The 17273-nt window shown below is 39.1% G+C and overlaps 1 protein-coding gene across 1 annotated transcript in view; it reads right to left on the bottom strand.

Annotated features, from left to right (window-relative positions):
- The window catches only part of MARCO (macrophage receptor with collagenous structure), a 54205-nt gene that overhangs the window by 21832 nt on the left and 15100 nt on the right, over positions 1–17273 (bottom strand). The window contains exons 5-8 of the mRNA XM_027854673.1: positions 14449–14538; positions 14308–14352; positions 13147–13191; positions 12484–12591 (exon numbers count right to left, since the gene is read on the bottom strand). Coding sequence (XP_027710474.1) covers positions 12484–12591; positions 13147–13191; positions 14308–14352; positions 14449–14538 — 288 coding nt within the window. The remainder of the gene's footprint in view (positions 1–12483; positions 12592–13146; positions 13192–14307; positions 14353–14448; positions 14539–17273) is intronic.

The following is a 17273-nucleotide window of genomic DNA, read 5'->3' as shown; positions in this document are numbered from 1 at the left end:
GTTGATTGATTAAAAATAATGTGTGTATGCTTGGGTGTGGGGAGATCGTGGGCCCTAGTAACTTGAGAAATCAGAAAAAGTCTTGTGTAGGAAGAGGCAGTTGAACTGAACTATAAGGAAGCAGGGGTTCTCAGAGGTAGTAGTGACAAGGGTGTGCCCTCCAGGCCATGATGGACGATCCATTTAAAGATAGGCAAATACAAAATGGAATGACAAGTTCAGGGAATACAGGCCATAGATGTTTGGAAAAGAATGTGTATGAAAGGTGATAACATGATTTAAATCAGGAAAAGGTAGCCTTTGTAATCACAAGAACCAGAATACACAGGGATTTAAGTGCCAAACAGAGGAATTCACATTTTATCTCAGAGACAATAGGGAGCTCCTGTTGCTTCTGGATCAGGGGTGACATAGTCAGGCCTCTATTTTAAGGAATAGCATTTTGGGAGTTCCTTGGATGATAGATTCAGTCAGGGAAAGAATTGAGGCAGGGAGCTCCTGTAATAAATAGTTCAGAGGTAAAGAACTGGACTAAGGTGGTAATGGCTGCGTAAGTTGGAAGGGGATGACAATGAAAGAGAAATTGTGGAAGTAGGATCAGTAAGACTTGAAAACTTGTATATATAGTTGAGGGAGAGTGAAATCAAGGATTACTCTAAGGTCATGAACCTGAGGAGACTGGAACGACGTTAGTGCCCTCAATAGAGAGGAAAGTGAGGAAGATGGGAGGGTTTGGGGAGAAAGATTTGTTCTGTTTTGGATATGCAGAATTCAGTAGGACTTTGGTACACCCAGAGAAGCTGATGATCAAAAAATCAATTAACCAACGAATGTCCATTAAACACCTACAATATGTTAGGTACTGTGCGAGGCATAAGAATTATAAATTGAAAAATGTGATAGTCTTTGCTCTCAAGGCTATTTTTACATTGATTGGAGGGATACAACATGTTTACAGATAAGTATATATAGGGTACGTACAAACCCCACCTCAAAAAAAAAAAAAACCAGAAAGTGATTTCAGCATTTGGTGGCAACTAAACTGAGAAAATCAGGACAGACTGAAGAAATAGTTGGACTAGATACAGAAACCTGAGTGTCAGCTGCATAGAGATGATAATTGCCCCTGTGAGAGCAGATAAGATCACAAGGGAGAGTAATAATAAGAATAATAATGGCTTGCATTTATATAGTGATTTAAGGTTTTTAAAGTGCTTTACAAATATTTCTCATTGTTCTCACCACAAGGTAATATTATTAACACCTATTTTATAGATGAGGAAACTGAAGCAGACAAAAGTTGAATATGTGCCCAGGGTCACATAGCTAGTATGCTCCTGAGGCAGGATTTGAACTCAGGTCTCCGTGACTGCAGGTCCATAAAATATATGCAAAGATAATAGCATTAAAATTTAAGTTCCTTGAGACCCAGGACTATTTCACTTTCATCTTTGTATCTTGAGTGCTTAGTATGGTGCTGGGCATATAGGAAGCACTTAATACATGCTTGTTGATTGATTAAAAATAATGTGTGTATGCTTGGGTGTGGGGAGATCATGGGCCCTAGTAACTTGAGGAATCAGAAAAAGTCTTGTGTAGGAAGAGACAGTTGAACTGAACTATAAGGAAGCAGGGGTTAAGTGCCAATCAGAGGAATTCACATTTTATCTCAGAGACAATAGGGAGCTCCTGTTATTTCTGGATCAGGGGTGACATAGTCACCTTAGAGGCCATCAAATCCACACACAACCCCATTTTACAGATAAGGAAACTGAGTCCAGTTTGTCTGGATCATAAACCATATGAAGGAAAGGGGATCATAGGAAATGTTTGGAAAGAGTTTTAAGTAAATTGTTCCAAAGTCATACAGCTTATAAATCACAGAAGCAGGATTTTAACCCAGGCCTTCCTGACACCCAAATCCAGCACTCTCTCCACTATACTAGGAATGACTAGATATTTGGAAGTTCCCACATATTCAGGAGAATAGGGAGAGAATAGGGAGAGAAAATAAGAGGGTTCAGGACAGAACCTTGGAGTAAACCCATAATGAGGAGATGAGATGTGGATGAGAATCCAGCAAAGGAGAACAAGGAGTCAGGCAAAAGGCAAACTGGGAAAGAACTAAGAGAGAGAAGTGTCAGGAAAAAAAAAAAAAACCACGGAGGATAGTATCCAGAAAAAGTGGGCCAAGGTGAAGATAGAGAAAAAGACATGAGATTTGGGATTTAAGAGATCATTGGTAAACTTAGACAGAACACTTTCAGTTGAATGGCATGGTGGGATGTCTGACTGGATGCAAGGGGCAAGAGGAAAAGGATGTGGACAATTTTTCTCTAGGTGTTTGGCTGTGAAAGGGAGGACAGACAAAGGATGAGAGCCTGAGGGGATTGTAAGGTCCATGGAAGTCTGGGGTTTGTTTGGTTTTTAAGGGTGGGGGAGACTTGGACATTTTTGTAGGCAGCAGGAAAGAAGCTAATATATAGGGAGAGAAAGAAAATCACAAAGGAGATGTTTGTAGGGGTAAGCTGTTGGCGGAGCGGAGGGAGGAGCATTAGGTCAAGAGCTCAAGTAAGACTATTTTTTTTTTTTATTAGAGAGTGGTGAAAAGGATGAAAAAATGTGGGTTCAATGTTACAGCTTTTGAGATACATAGCAGGGGAGAAGAGAAGATTCACACTCAGTAATGACTTTTCCATAAAGTATAAGACTATATGACTCATTGAGAGAGTTGAGGAGGGATGCTGTAGTAGAATGGAGAAGAGAAGAGAAAGTATCACATAGGGAGTGTGATAGTCAATTAGGGAAGAGAAATTGAGGATGGAATTAAAGATGCTGATGAGCTGGGAAGTCAAGGTATTTGAGAACATTAGCATATGAACTGGTCTCCAAACAGCTATTTATTGTCTAAGCATTGTTTACTACCTAAGTCCATCCCCTTCATTTTACTTAACCCTGCCTCCTCCAAGTTTGCAACTGTGGCCCAAAGAGATGATGTGACTTTCCTAATGTCACACAGTCATTGAGCTGGGACTAGATCACAAATCTCTACTCCTGTACTCTGCATAAAGAACAATAACCTACATTTAAAATAGCTCTTTAAAATATACAAAACATTTCATATTTTAAAGAGCTATTTTAAATATAGGTTATTGCAAAATATATCATATATTTTGTTCTTTTGAATCTCACAACAAAATGTAAGGTAAATACTGAAGATCTTATCCTCATTTTTGTTGTTGTTCAATCATGTCTAACTCTTCTTGACCCCATTTGTGGTTTTCTTGGCAGAGATAGTGGAGGTGTTTGCCATTTCCTTCTTCAACTCATTTTACAGATAAGGAAACTAAGGTCAACAGGGTGAAATGACTTGCTCAGGGTCACAAAGCTATTAAGTGTCTGAGGCCAGATCTCAACTTATGAAGATGAGTCTTCCTGACTCCATGTCTGGCACTCTATCCACTGTGCCACCTAGCTGCCCCCTCATTTTACAGGTGTGAAACTTAAGACTCAGAGATGATATATGCTCCCTCAGCTCTATCCACTGTGCCATGGTATACAAGATAAAATACCTGTCTTTAATGAACTTCCAATCTAATTGGGAACATACTACTAAATGCATGTAAAGAAGGCCACCAGCAGAGACCAGTCAACCTGACTGGGTTAAAGGATGAAGCCATTATTTATAACTTCAATTATGTCTTCATAGATTTGAAGAGTTTTGATTATGTCTCCTGAATATGTGGGAACTTCCAAATATCTAGTCATTCCTAGTATAGTGGAGAGAGTGCTGGACTTGGGTGTCAGGAAGGCCTGGGTTAAAATCCTGCTTCTGTGATTTATAAGCTGTATGACCTTGGAACAATTTACTTAAAACTCTTTCCAAACATTTCCTATGATCCCCTTTCCTTCATATGGTTTATGGTCCAGACAAACTGGACTCGGTTTCCTTATCTGTAAAATAGGGTTGTGTGTGGATTTGATGGCCTCTGAGGTGTCTTCTAGCCCTAATCTATAATCCTGAGATCTATAAAACGTTGATACTAGTTCTAGCGGTACCTTCCTTACAAGGTAGTTATGAGCTTCAAATAGATGAAGTACATAAAGAACTTTGTAAAGTGTTATGTAAATCTATATAATTATTCTTTGGTTTGGGTCTGTGATTTCAAAGGTATGAGGAACTTCTGTTATGATAACTTTACCTATTAATGAAGATCAGAAACTCATTTGCAAATTGCAGACTTAAACATATTCTGGGAGTACTGAAGGGTTAACTGACTTGCCAATGGTCACAGAGCTAGCATCAGAGATAGTACATGAAGTCTGGTCTTCCTGACTTTGTGACTGACCTTCCATCCACATTTCATGTTGCCTTTCGCAGGTCCAGACTATTTTAATTATTGTCATTATAATTATCCCCATTGGTTAAATGGTGCTTGGAATGAGTTAAGTGGCTTGGGGTCACTTGCAGGCCTATACTAAGGGGGTGCAGAGATTGCTGCTAGGGTGAGATTTCAATAGCCCTCCTCCACCAAATAGTCCTCAAGTGCAAGGTTAAACAACAGCACAAGAGTTAATAATAAAGACAACAGTGAAAGGGTTGTGATAAGGCAGCACATGATTCATTGTCCACATTGAGTAACACAGACAGGAAGGGCTATGAGTTCTAAGCAATCAACCGTTCACTTTATGAGAAACCAGACCTTCAGGTGTAATCAGTACTTTCAAACTCATCTTTACCTCTGAGTGTCTAAAATTAATTTTAAAAAATGAAATCTAGGGACTTCATGTACGTAGATCTGAAGGGACAGGGGTAAATGCAAGACTCAAACCATTCAGAGAATTTTCAAAAAAGTATATGATTATGTTTCCTTTTGTGCTTCATATCTATTTTCCTGGAGCACCTTGATTTCAGACTTTCCACTCATCATCATACGAAGCTCATTTGCATTAGGTCTGTCTGTTTCTCATTGCTTGCTCTCACTCTTTATCTGCCAGCTATCCATAGTGTATATCAATAGGGATGAGGAGGGGGTTGGGAAGCTCCCCAGCCCAGAAGATTTTTAGGCTTCATTTCAGCAACTCACCCCAAATAAGGACCCTACAGGGAGAGTAGCTACTCTCAGATGGGTTTCCTTATTCCTTTTGAACCAAAAGTTTTGTTTGACACAGTTTAATTTCATCAATTTACAGCCTAGAAAACCCTTTATAAACAAACATCTGTAGAATACTTGCTACAGATAAAATCCCATAATTATGAACTTTCTTGGACCTCCACTCTGGTTTGTCGTAAAAGAATTGGGTTAAAATATTTTTCATTTATAGAAATCACATTCTCATTTTTGTAGGACCTAGAGGTCAAAATGTTGATACCCAGCCTATGTGTAGTAAAAAAAGCAGAAGATATTTCTGAACTCTACATGTGAAAGAGCCTCTATCAAGTTTAGGGATCTATTTGTGTCATGCTTCCATAAGCTGCTTCATTTGGGATTTTAAGTGTGTTTCGTTCAGGGAATCTAAATGTGATGGGAAGGGCAGTTGAGGGTCATTGGCTCTATGACGATGGAGCAAGAGAACCTGAAATAGTTCAATTTCGGTTAAGCTTTCCTTTCTCTGCAATGCAACAGAAAATCCCCATTATTGAGACAGGGATTTATGAAGGTAATTACTGTAAAGAATTAGTTGAAACCAGGTCAACAAATCATTGTTACTATGTATGGTCCATTAACCAAGGAGATAGATGCAAATTTCAAAAACAAAGTAAAACAACAACTCTTCTCTATGGCCACTTCTTTACATTAGTACGGAATTTTGCCTGTATTGATATGAATTCTGTCTCCTTCAAAAGGGAAGTCAGAACATTAGATATGAAGAGAGGCCAGAGACAGAGAATCATAGCGTGGTAGAGCTGAAAGGGAATTGACTTATTTGGAGATGAAGAAACCAAGGCCCATTAAGTAAGTTGCTCTCTTATATGTTCACATATTGGCAGAAGTGAGACAGGAACCCAATTCTTTAATTGGTTGACCTAATTCAATTAATCAATCAATAAACATTTATTAAGTACCTACTCTGTGCCAGGCACTGTCTTAAGTGCTGGGATTTGATTCAACGATAATGTTGTGCAACAAGGTATTGTGCCTTTGTATTGTAGGAAGACACTATAAAATAGGGATCCCCCCCAAGAAACTTGTAATGAACTGAGAGCCAGGGAAGGTCAGAGAAGACTTCACAGAGGCCTGAGCTTCACCTTAAAGGGGGATAGAAATTCTGAAAGGAGGCAATGAGAAGAAAGTGTATTGCAGGTTTGGAGGTAGATTGTGTGAATGCACTGAGGCAAGAGACCGGAGTCCAGTTTGGAGCACAGAGTATATAAAGAGGAGTAATGTGAAATGTTTGGAAAGGTTGGTTGGAATCAGATTATGAAGGGTCCAGAATTTGTGTAATAGGGAGCCACTTGAAGATGGCTGAGGGAATGAGCGGGGGCATCATTAGACCTCTGCCTTTGGAAGATCAGACTAGTAGCCGTATGAAGGATGGATTATGGAGATGAAAAGTTGAAGGATGGGAACTCAATTAGAAGACTTATAATAGTCCAGGGAAGAGATGATGAAGGCCTAAATTACAGGGTTGGCTGTGTGAGTGGAGAGAAGAGGATGGATGTGAAAGATATTATGCTGTTAGCATGAAAGGCAGCTGATTAAATAGAGGTATGGGGCAGAGGAAAGAGTCAAAGAAAATACCAAGTTACAGATCTGGATTACTGGGAGGATGATGGTACCCTCAATAGAAATAGGAAGTTTGGAAAACTTTAGAGAGGAAGAGGATATGGCAAATTTGAACTGTCCAAGAGACATCCAAGTTGAAACGTCCACCCTGAATCTGGTGATGTGAGACTGGAATTCAGGGGAGAGATTAGGGATAGATATTAGACTTAAGAATTACCAGAGTAGAGATAATAAAGTCAGTGCTCTATCAAGCCGGGGTCAAGCTCAGAGCTCAGCTTGAGGGGATTGGAAGGGTGAGGGAAGGGAATAAACATTTCTCCTACTATGTGCCAGGCACCCTGCTAATGCTTTACAAATATTATCTCATTTGATCCTCACAACAACTCTGAGAAGCAGATGCTGTTACTATTCCCATTTTACAGATGAGGAAACTGAGGCAAACAGGGTTAAGTGACTTGTCCAGGATCAGACAGCTAGTAAGAGTCTGAGGCCTAATTTGAACTCAGATCTTCCTGATTTCAGCCCTAGCACTCTATCCACAGCTCTACCTAGTTAGATAAAATAATCTCTAAGGTTTTTTTCAAGTTCCCAAATCTAAGAATCCCATGATTGGGAAGTAAGAGCTAGCTTAGAGATCGCCTAGGCCATGAAGTTCCTATCAACTCTGAGATTTTATCCTTTTTGCACAAGTGTCAAGGAAACCACAAGGTTGAGGTTTTTTACCCTCGGGGTGGGGAATCTGTGGCCTCGAGGCCACATGTGGCCCTCTAGGTCCTCAAGTGTGGCCCTTTGACTGAATACAAACTTCAGAGAACAAATCCCCTTAATAAAAGGATTTGTTCTGTAAAGCTTGGACTCAGTCAAAAGACTACAGCCAAGGACCTAGAAGGTCACATGTGGCCTCTAGGCTGCAGGTTCTCCAGCCCTGCCCTAGATATTCCATCTTAGGTCAGGTTCAATACTATTTGGAGTTACTTTCATTTTTCTAGAAACCACAATTACTGGGGTAAATTGGGTAAGAGAAATCTTGTGATGCTCTCTTTTGGCAGGCCTCAAGGGGGCCTTCAGGATGGGGTTCCTGATTCTTGAGGAAATGAAACCATTGAACTTTTCATCACAAAAATAGCAAATTTTATTTTCCAATTTGAGCAAAAGATAAAGCAGCAAGACTTCTGACAGCAGATCTGGGGAGATGGGGCAATAGTACTTCTTGGTATTCAGGGAAATGCTTTTAGGTTGGCTAGGAGCCAAAAGTCAAAGGGCTTAGAGGGAGGAGACCTGGCATTTAGGTTCTACCATGACTAGAAGTTCACAAACTAGCTGATTACAATCAGCAAATCATCTGACTTCTGTGTTTCCTCCTGTTGCCTCAGCTGTTTAGTCTGGCCGATCTGTTCTTGATGAAGCCAGCTCTTTGTGGTCACTACTTCCTTTTCTATATGTTTACTAAGCATCTCTTTAATAATCCATTCTAGAATTCCCCCACCCTGCCCCCCTTGCTCCCCCAGGAATTCAATGACTTTTCCCTTCCACTCTAAATATCTATATTCTCATGACCTCCCAGACCACCTTTTCTTCTCTGAAGTCAAGGTCCTTAATGCTTATGCTTAACAGTAAATGTTTAACAACCAGCTCTCTGTGGGAATACATGTGAGCATGTGTGCACTCGCACACACACACACACACACACACACACACACACCCCACCACTTTTAACCCTAATCAGCATTAACATTTTCTCCGTCATGTTCTTAAGTCTAGAAATAAACAAAACAATAAATCAAGCCCTGATTTATAGAGTTTGACAATTTTCCAAAGTGTAAATGCTCTTATTTATACTTCCCAGGGATTGGGAACCTGTGGCCCTCTAGGTCCTCAGGTGTGGCCCTTTGACTGAATCCAAACTTCACAGAACAAATCCCCTTAATAAAAGAATTTGTTCTGTAAAACTTGGACTCAGTTTAAAGGCTACACCCAAAGACCTAGAAGGCCACATGTGGCCTCGAGGCCACAGGTTCCCCACCCCTGATCTAGACAGTAGAAGCTGGCTTTAGAACATCCCTGCCTGCATTGCTCCTTAAGTAACTAATCCTGCATTGATTTGTGATAATCCACACATAGTTTTGTTGAACAGAGAATATCTAACTTCTAAAGACTTTGTTGTTGTTATTAAGTCATTTTTTCAGTTGTGTCTGATTCTCCGTGATCTCATTTATTTCTCGGCAGAGATACTAGAGTGGTTTTCCATTTCCTTCTTCAGCTCATTTTACAGATGAGAAACTGAGGCAAACGGAGTAAAGTGACTTCCTCGGGGTCACACAGCTAATAAGTGTCTAAGGTTGAAGTCTCACAAAGAGGAGTCTCCTTGACTACAGGCCCAGCACTCTACCTACTCCCTCACCTAGCTGAGACTTTATAGTTCTCCAATTAGATTATCAGCTTTCTGAGCCTTATACTTTTTTTGGTGGCCTCTATAGTAATGAGGATTAGGCCTTTTACATGATAAATACTCAATAAAGATTTAGAAACAAAGAATCTCAATTAAAGTACCAACATAGGTTAAAAAAAACTACATAAGATAAAGGAAAGAGAAACCTGGTTTGATAGAAGTTTATAACAACTCTAGAGAAAAAAAAATCAAGGGTTAATATAGTGGACTTCAAGCTCAGTCTGAACCAATCATGTGACATGACTAGACAAAAGAATCAACACATTAGTAGAAGGGACCTCAGGAGCTATCTATATAATAATAGAAATTTACATAATTCTCTAAAATATGCAAAGCATTATATGTGTAGGAATATGTACATACAATTTCATTTGAATTCTACAAAAGCCCTATGAGAGAGGTAATACAGGTCTCATTAAACTCATTGTATGAACAAGAAAAATCAAGTCTCAGAGAGGATCATGGTTACGCTTGTACACACCGAAGGCAGTAAGCAAAACCTATGACTTCTTGACCCTAAGTCCAGCACTCTATTCCCTGCCAAGTACATAAATCTCTTCTATAGTATACTTGAAACTCTTAGAATCTCAGCTTTTTTTAATCTATAAAATAGGGATAATAATATCTGCCATATTTCCCTTATAAGGTTATCTCAAATGAGACAATGTATATAAGTTGATTTTGCAAATTTTTAAGCACTATATAAATGCCAGCTATAATAATTTTATTATTATTCCTTATAACATGCCAAAATTTATTTCTTAGTTCTGCTCTCCTGTGTCACACAGAATAAGTTGCATCCCTTTTCTGTTGGGCTGCTGTGGAGATAATACAGATTGCAATCATGTCTCCTAAATCTTCTCTTCTTCAAGTTAAGTTTTTCTAGTTCTTTGTGGGACATATTTTTAAGTCCACTTCATCATTCTGCTCACTCTTCCGTGGATATACTCTGGTTTGTTGTTGTTGTTGTTGTCGTTGTTTTTTGGAAAATATGGTGTCCAGAACAGACACAATACTCTCAATATAGTTCTACCACTACAGAGACTGTAAGTTTGCTTTTTCTGGACCCTCTGTTTCCATTAAAGAAGCTTAGGATTGCATAAGCTTTTCTGTCTGCCACACACTTTTGGATCATACTGAGTTAACAGTCACCTTCAGTACTTGAGTCCTTCTTATAAGAACTGCTATTAAACCAGGTTGTCCCATACCTCATATTTGTAATTTAATTTCTTGAACCTGTGAATGGTACTTTGTAGCTGATTGATTGATACATTCAGATTAGTCTTACAACCTCATTTCTTCCCTCTGCTTCCCTTTTCATATCCCATCAGTTGCCAAGTCTTGGTGTTTCTACCCCAGAGAAGGTAAATTCAAAGGGATCTCCTTCAACCTTCCTTTAGTGATGAATATGGAGGAATGAATTTGGATTTACTAGACCTGATTGCAATTTTGATTCCTCCACTTCCTATAGTATGTCATTTAAGCCCTCTGGTTTTCATTTCTTCATTTGTAAAATGAGGGGATTGGGCCAGATAAACTCAAAGATCCACTCCACCTCTCAATCTATGATCACCACCCTAGTTCAGATGCTCATCATTGCTTACCTTGCCACCATTTAGTATCTCCCTAACCAGTTTCCTTGCTCTGCTTTGCATACCTGTCTGCATCTATAACCATCATATCTGCCATCTATATCTATCATCTATATTTTCTATTATCATCTACCCATCCTGTATCAATTTATCATCTACGAATCTATGTATCACCCTCCCTCCTTACATCTATCTATCTATCTGTCTGTCTATCTATCATCTATCTATCTATCTATCTACCTATCTATCTATCTATCTATCTATCTGTTGATCGATCTATCTATTGATCTATCTAGGGAATGATCCTAGAGGTAATGGAACCACTAAAGATTTTTGAATAGGGGAGTGGACATGGTCTGAGAAATGCCTTAGGAAGATATTTCAGTAGTTTTGTGGAGTCAGAGGGAGGGGAAAACTGAAATCATGTGAGATAATATAGAACATTTAAAATAAATTGTGAAAAGCAAGAGGGAAGGGAGTTTATTAAGGGGTGGAAGAGTGAGGGAAAGGACCAGAAGAGAGGCAAATAAATGAGTGAATGGGAAGAGGACATTATGATAATTTAGGTGCTTTGGAAGGAGATGATGAAGGAGTCCTCATCAGTAAAAAATAGAATTGACTATTCCCATGAACATACAAAAAAGAAAATACTAACTCTGAAATGCTGAATTCACACAAAAATGAAAAAAAAGATTGTCATTTCAGTTTTAAGTGATACTACTGCAAAGAAAATCATGAAAAAAAAATGGAAAATCGATCCAGAAGATATATTCAAAGTATGTCAACACCTCCTTACCCCCATGTATCTTTATCATAGGAATATGTAACAAATAGCATACATTTTATATATTTATTGGGCTTTTCAATATTACCTTAATCTTTTTGGTCCTAACATCTAAATAATAAAATAGTATCACAAACTAAAAAACAAAATCTCCTCTCTCTCTCTCTCTCTCTCTCTCTCTCTCTCTCGTTATAACCTGGATCAGCATGTTTCAGCAATTCCTCTAATAAAATTCCTTGCCCTTTGCTTTTCACAGTCCATTTTAAATGTTTAAAGGTTTCTTACAAGATTTCAATCTTATCTTCCTTCTGATCCATCCTCCACAGAATTACTAAAATATCTTCCTAAGGCGTTTGTTGGACCATATCCACTCACCTGTTCAAAAATCTTTAATGGCCCTCTATAGCCTGTAGGATAATTCCACAATATGACATTTAAGGCCTTCTACAACCTACTTTTCCAGCCTTTTTAATATTATTCCCTTTCATACTATGTTCCAGTCATCTGGTCTACTGTTACCAGAATTTAATAACCCATCTCCCACCTCCATGCCTTTTCTATCAGCCATTTCCACTTGCTACCACGTACTCCATCCTCAATTTCATTTCATTGAATCCTTATCTTCCTTCTAGGGCTCCAGTCATGCATAGGATCCCCCTAGATGTCAGGATTCTTTCCCTCCTCAAATTACTTTGTTTTCTTTTTTGTGTGTATGATTTATGCATCCCTTGCTCCCCCTCCCTTGCCTCCGGAAAACATAAACTCCTTGAGGTTTGAGACTGTTTCATTTCTGTTTTTCTAACCTCAATATTGGACTGGTGTGATGCATGTATTTACTTAATAAATGTTTGTTGAATTGAATTGCTACTCACGGCCCTCATATGCTTTCCAGGTAATAATAAAAAAAACATCCTTTAAGAATGGACTTACCTGTGAGTCCCTGGTCTCCTTTAACTCCTTTGTCCCCAGCTTCACCTTTAGGGCCTATCAGGCCACCATCCCCTTTGATGCCTTTCTCACCCTGGGGTCCTGCAATACCTGGGCACAGAACATCAAGTGAGTAACCTTACCATTGCTCTTGGGGACAAAAGTGAAGTGGCAATTAGTATCCATGGAACCGAGAGAATGAACAGATTCCAAAGTGATGCCTTAGCTCATCTGATCGGTTTGGTTTGTTAATATTATTTGCACTGGATACTTCTCAGCAGAGCAAAGTAATCCTATGAGGGTCAAAAGTCTTCCCATTCTGTTACATGCCCTTCCCACATGTATGAGGGAGAGGAGGGTATCTTTGGCCATGCTAATTCTCATCCATCCCCAACTCTACCCTATTCCCCACACAACAAAGATTCATCCCTATGTTCCAGGTCCTAGATATGCCAGCAATAAACTGACCAAGTTTAGGAAAAGGCCAGGGGAGAAGGAACTTAGCAAGAGAGAGAGAGAGAGAGAGAGAGAGAGAGAGAGTCAGCTTTAGTTCAATCTAGTTCTCTATCTTTTCCTAGAGCTATGGAGATGAGTTAGTAGGAATCAATAGCTTTGTTTAACTAAGAGTTATAAGATTGTATCAATAGCCAAAAGAAAATTAGTTACCAGCAGGTCCTTGTTCTCCTGGAATACCCTTTGGTCCTTGGATGCCTATTGTATTTAAAGAAAGAAAAAATTCAGTCAGTATTCTCTAATTCAGGTCATCAGCAAACATTTATGACCATTGTGTTAAATGCTGTGTGGATAAAACAATGAAAAAGTGTATGGAAATATATTTACCAATAAATTACAACATACATGAAATCTGAACAATCAAGTTTGTACTTGATGCCTTGATGTACCTTCCTCCTCTATTTGTTAAGTTGGGGGACTATGGGTATGGAATGTTGAAAATATTTGTTGTTGTTCAGTTTATGTCTGACTCTTCATGACCCCATTTGGGTTGTTTTTTTTTAAAATATACTAGAGTCATTTGCCATTTCCTTCTCCAGCTCATTTTTACAGATAAGTAAACTGAGGCAAACAGGGTTAAATGACTTGCCCAGGGTCACATAGCTAGTAAATGTCTGAGACAAGATTTGGACTCAGGTATTCCTGACTCTGGACCCAGCACTCTATCCACTGTGGCACCTAGCGTCCCCTGTTACTATCAAACTATCAAACATAATTAATTTGTTAATTTTGCTGAACAGCTTTTAATCTTCTTTTCTTCATTTTTGTTATAAAAGATGGCTCATTGGACAGCAGGGGGGGAGAGATATGTTTGTAATATAAAAGCAACAATATCAACACATAAGATAACAGATTAACAATAAAAGGTGGCAAATAGTCAATGGCAAATGGGAGTTACAGAAAATAAGTTTTATTAGCATATCAGTGTAGGGAGAAAATGTTGTGGGCTGAAAATGATGAGGGAGAGGATCATGCAATAGGTGAGATTTAGACCTATATTTGACCTTGAACAATGTGTAGGATTTGGCTAGGTTGATAGGAGTGGAGAGCATCCTAAGTGAGTGAACAGTGTGAGCAAAATCATAGAGGTGGGAAAGTACAGGGCCTGGTGAGGAGATGATGAGTATATCAGATTGGCTGGAATAACAGCCAGAGCTTGCACTTACATAGGGCTTTACCTTTCTGGTGCTAGCTAGAAGCTCAGGAAAAAAAAATCCTTTGTTCATTGTGGGAAATCATTTCAGAAAAAATAAAGCTGGGTCTTTCCTAAGAGTTTATGTATATCTCTGTGCAGCAGTCCCTTCTCCCATTTACCTGGGGCTCCAGGGCTCCCTGGTGGTCCCCTGGGTCCAGGTTGTCCTGAAAGGGAAAGTAAATTGATCATGAAGCATGAGTGCCTGAAGAGACAATGGCTTCTCCCAGAATCAGGAAGACACAAAGCATACGACTGCATACCTGGAATTGCATCCCTTCCAGAGATTCCCTTTTCTCCCTTCATACCTGGCAAGCCAGGTAACCCAGCAGCACCTTTTTCCCCCTGGGGTCCTGGAGAAAAAGGAAAGACACAAATAAGCAGAAGGAAGAGTAAGGGATACAGATCTCTGTCTTGAGACAATTACTTATATCAATTAAAAACACCAGCTCTTCTTTGATTTCTCCTTCCTTTGAACTCCGGTATCATTTGTCATCAACATCACTTATTTGTCCTGGGACTGTGAGTTGTCTTTTCGTCTCTCTTTATTGTTAGAAGCTAGTTTAGAATTAGATCATTTCCTTCTTTGTCTGTGTATCCTCAGCACCCAGAATGATGCCTGGCACATAGTGGACCCTTAATCAAGGCTTCTTGATGGATGTGTGCATCTGGTCTTCTTACAACTGTAAATTTTAGACAAGCTACCATATAAGGACAAATGAGAGAATATGGGAATCTTTGTACTGGAGAAGAGAATTGTTGTAGTGGATGAAGCTCTGGACTGGGAGTTGGTCATAACACCTGAATTCAGCTCTCAGCCCTGCCACTAAGTGACCTTTGTCATCTCACCCCATCTGAGTCTCAGTTTCCTTATCTCTAAAATGATAGAATTGAATTAGATGATCCATGATGAAGGGTAGGTCCCTTATGACTTTGACAGTATATTATTCTATGTCATGATAAAGGTGGCTAAGTGACATAGTAGATAGAATACTGGACTTGGAGCCAGGAAGGGATGAATTCAAATCTGGCTTCAGATACTCACTAGCTGTGTTACCCTGGGCAAGTCACTTAACTTCTATTTGCCTCAGTTTCCTCAATTGTAAAATGCAGATAATAATAGCACCTGTACCACAGGGGTGCTATGAGAATTAAGTGAGATAATATTTGTAAAGCACTCAGCACAGTGCCTGACACATAGTAGGTGCTTGATAAATGCTTGTCTGCTTTCTTCCTTCCTTCTTTCCTTCCTTCCTTCCTTTCTTCCTGCAGGGCTATTATACGGAATAAAATTTAGAGATTAGACTTGATTTATTTAGTTCCAGGATGCAGAACTAGGAGCAATGGTTAAAAACTATAGTCAGGAAGATTTCAGTTTAATCTAAGGAAGAAATTCCAAACAATTATAGCTGTCAGTTTCCCATCACTGAAGGTCATAGCATCAAAAGATCATAGATTTAGAGCCAATAGAGACTTCAGAAGCCATCAAGTCCAACTCCCTAATCTTATAGATGAGGAATCCAAGGCCTAGGGAGCTTAAATGGTAGTAGTAAAGTAAAGCAACAAATGTTTAGTAAGTGCTTATTGTGTGCCAGGCACCATCTTGAGCATTGGGCATAAACATACAAAAAGAAAGATAGTCCTTGATCTGAAGAAACTAACATTCTAATGGGGGAAGACAATGCAGAAAAGGGAATAGAAAAGGAGTAAAGGAGGGAAGTTACCCATGAAGAGACATGGTATCCAAGTCTGGAAAGTCAGAAGCAGAGCCAGAAGAGGATTGAAGGTTGGCCTGGACTCTCCCTAGAATGGAGACTGAGGAGGAACTCGCCAATGGGAGAAGGAGGTTGGCATAGGAAGAAATGTTCTGGGGTGAGAAGACTCAAGGAAAAGTGGATAATAAACATTAGAAAACAAGTGAAGGTGATCTAGTACCTTTTTAGAGTTTCTTGTTTAGGTAAGAGTTAGACCAGATATGACTTTTGAGGAAAATTAGAGGTGTGATATCCCATGATTCCTTGAGGGCAGAGGTCCATATCATGCTTCTTTGTATCTTTTCCATGCCAGTGTCAGCACTTGGCAAAAACTAACTAAATTCTTGATTTATTAGAACAGCAATGAACTAGGAATCAGGAGGTTTGATTCTAGTCCTGGTTTTCAGCTGTGCGAAGTTGGACAATTAATTTAAACATTCCTGGAACATGTCCTCACTTGTAAAATAAGGGAAATAGACTAAATCATCTCTTAGGTTCAGTTAGCTCTAAAATTCTATGAAATATACTATTGTATACTACTCTTATATTCATATTGTATTATATATATTCAAATAGTATTTTTATTACAAAGTGCTTTTGCAGCTACTGTTTTATTTTTCCCTCACATTAATCCATGAGGGCTTTATAAAAGGTATTAGTAGTTCCACTTCATAGATGATGAGATTGAGCTTCCTCATTCTTAATTACTTCAATAAAGAAGTCACATGGATATTGGCACATATTGATACAGGGGGGCTTTTATTTTCTTAGCAATCAAGGGAAAAACACTGTGCTCAGTGCCTCCAGGACAGCAGTTCTCAAACTTTTTGGTCTTAGGACTCCTTTATACTCCTAAAGTTATTAAGAATCCTCCAAAGAGTTTTTGTTTATGTGGATTATATCCATTGAATATATGCTTTTAGAAATGAAAAGACATCTTATTATTATTATGAAAATAATTTTGACCTCATGGATCATAGGAAAGGGTGTCAGGGACCGCCTTTATGGTTGCCAGACCATACTTTGAGAAGTGTTGATCTAGAATTTGTCTCCCTTAAGCATCCTTACCAGAAGCAAAATTCAGTGGCTTATTCCTTCTGCCTAGATTATTGTGGAAGTTCTGGACTAGCTGACTGGCATCCATTTACTTGTGTGCCATGGTGGTTCCAGGGAAAGTAAAAAGTTCTGAATAGTTTCAGCACTATTGGGGAAATTGCCCCAGGAGTAGTTTCCAGAGCAGTTTTCCAATAAACAATCTGAAGCAACTTACCCTTTCTTTCATGGGTGGCTGTGGTATGTGGGGGTATGGTGGCTTAGATATTGTGGACAAGTTT

Source organism: Vombatus ursinus, unplaced genomic scaffold, assembly GCF_900497805.2.
Source record: "Vombatus ursinus unplaced genomic scaffold, bare-nosed wombat genome assembly UNPS02010548.1, whole genome shotgun sequence".
In the NCBI taxonomy this organism is placed as follows: Eukaryota; Metazoa; Chordata; class Mammalia; order Diprotodontia; family Vombatidae; genus Vombatus; species Vombatus ursinus.
The sequence above is the reverse complement of the archived record's forward strand: the minus strand, read 5'-3'. Positions and strand labels throughout refer to the sequence as shown.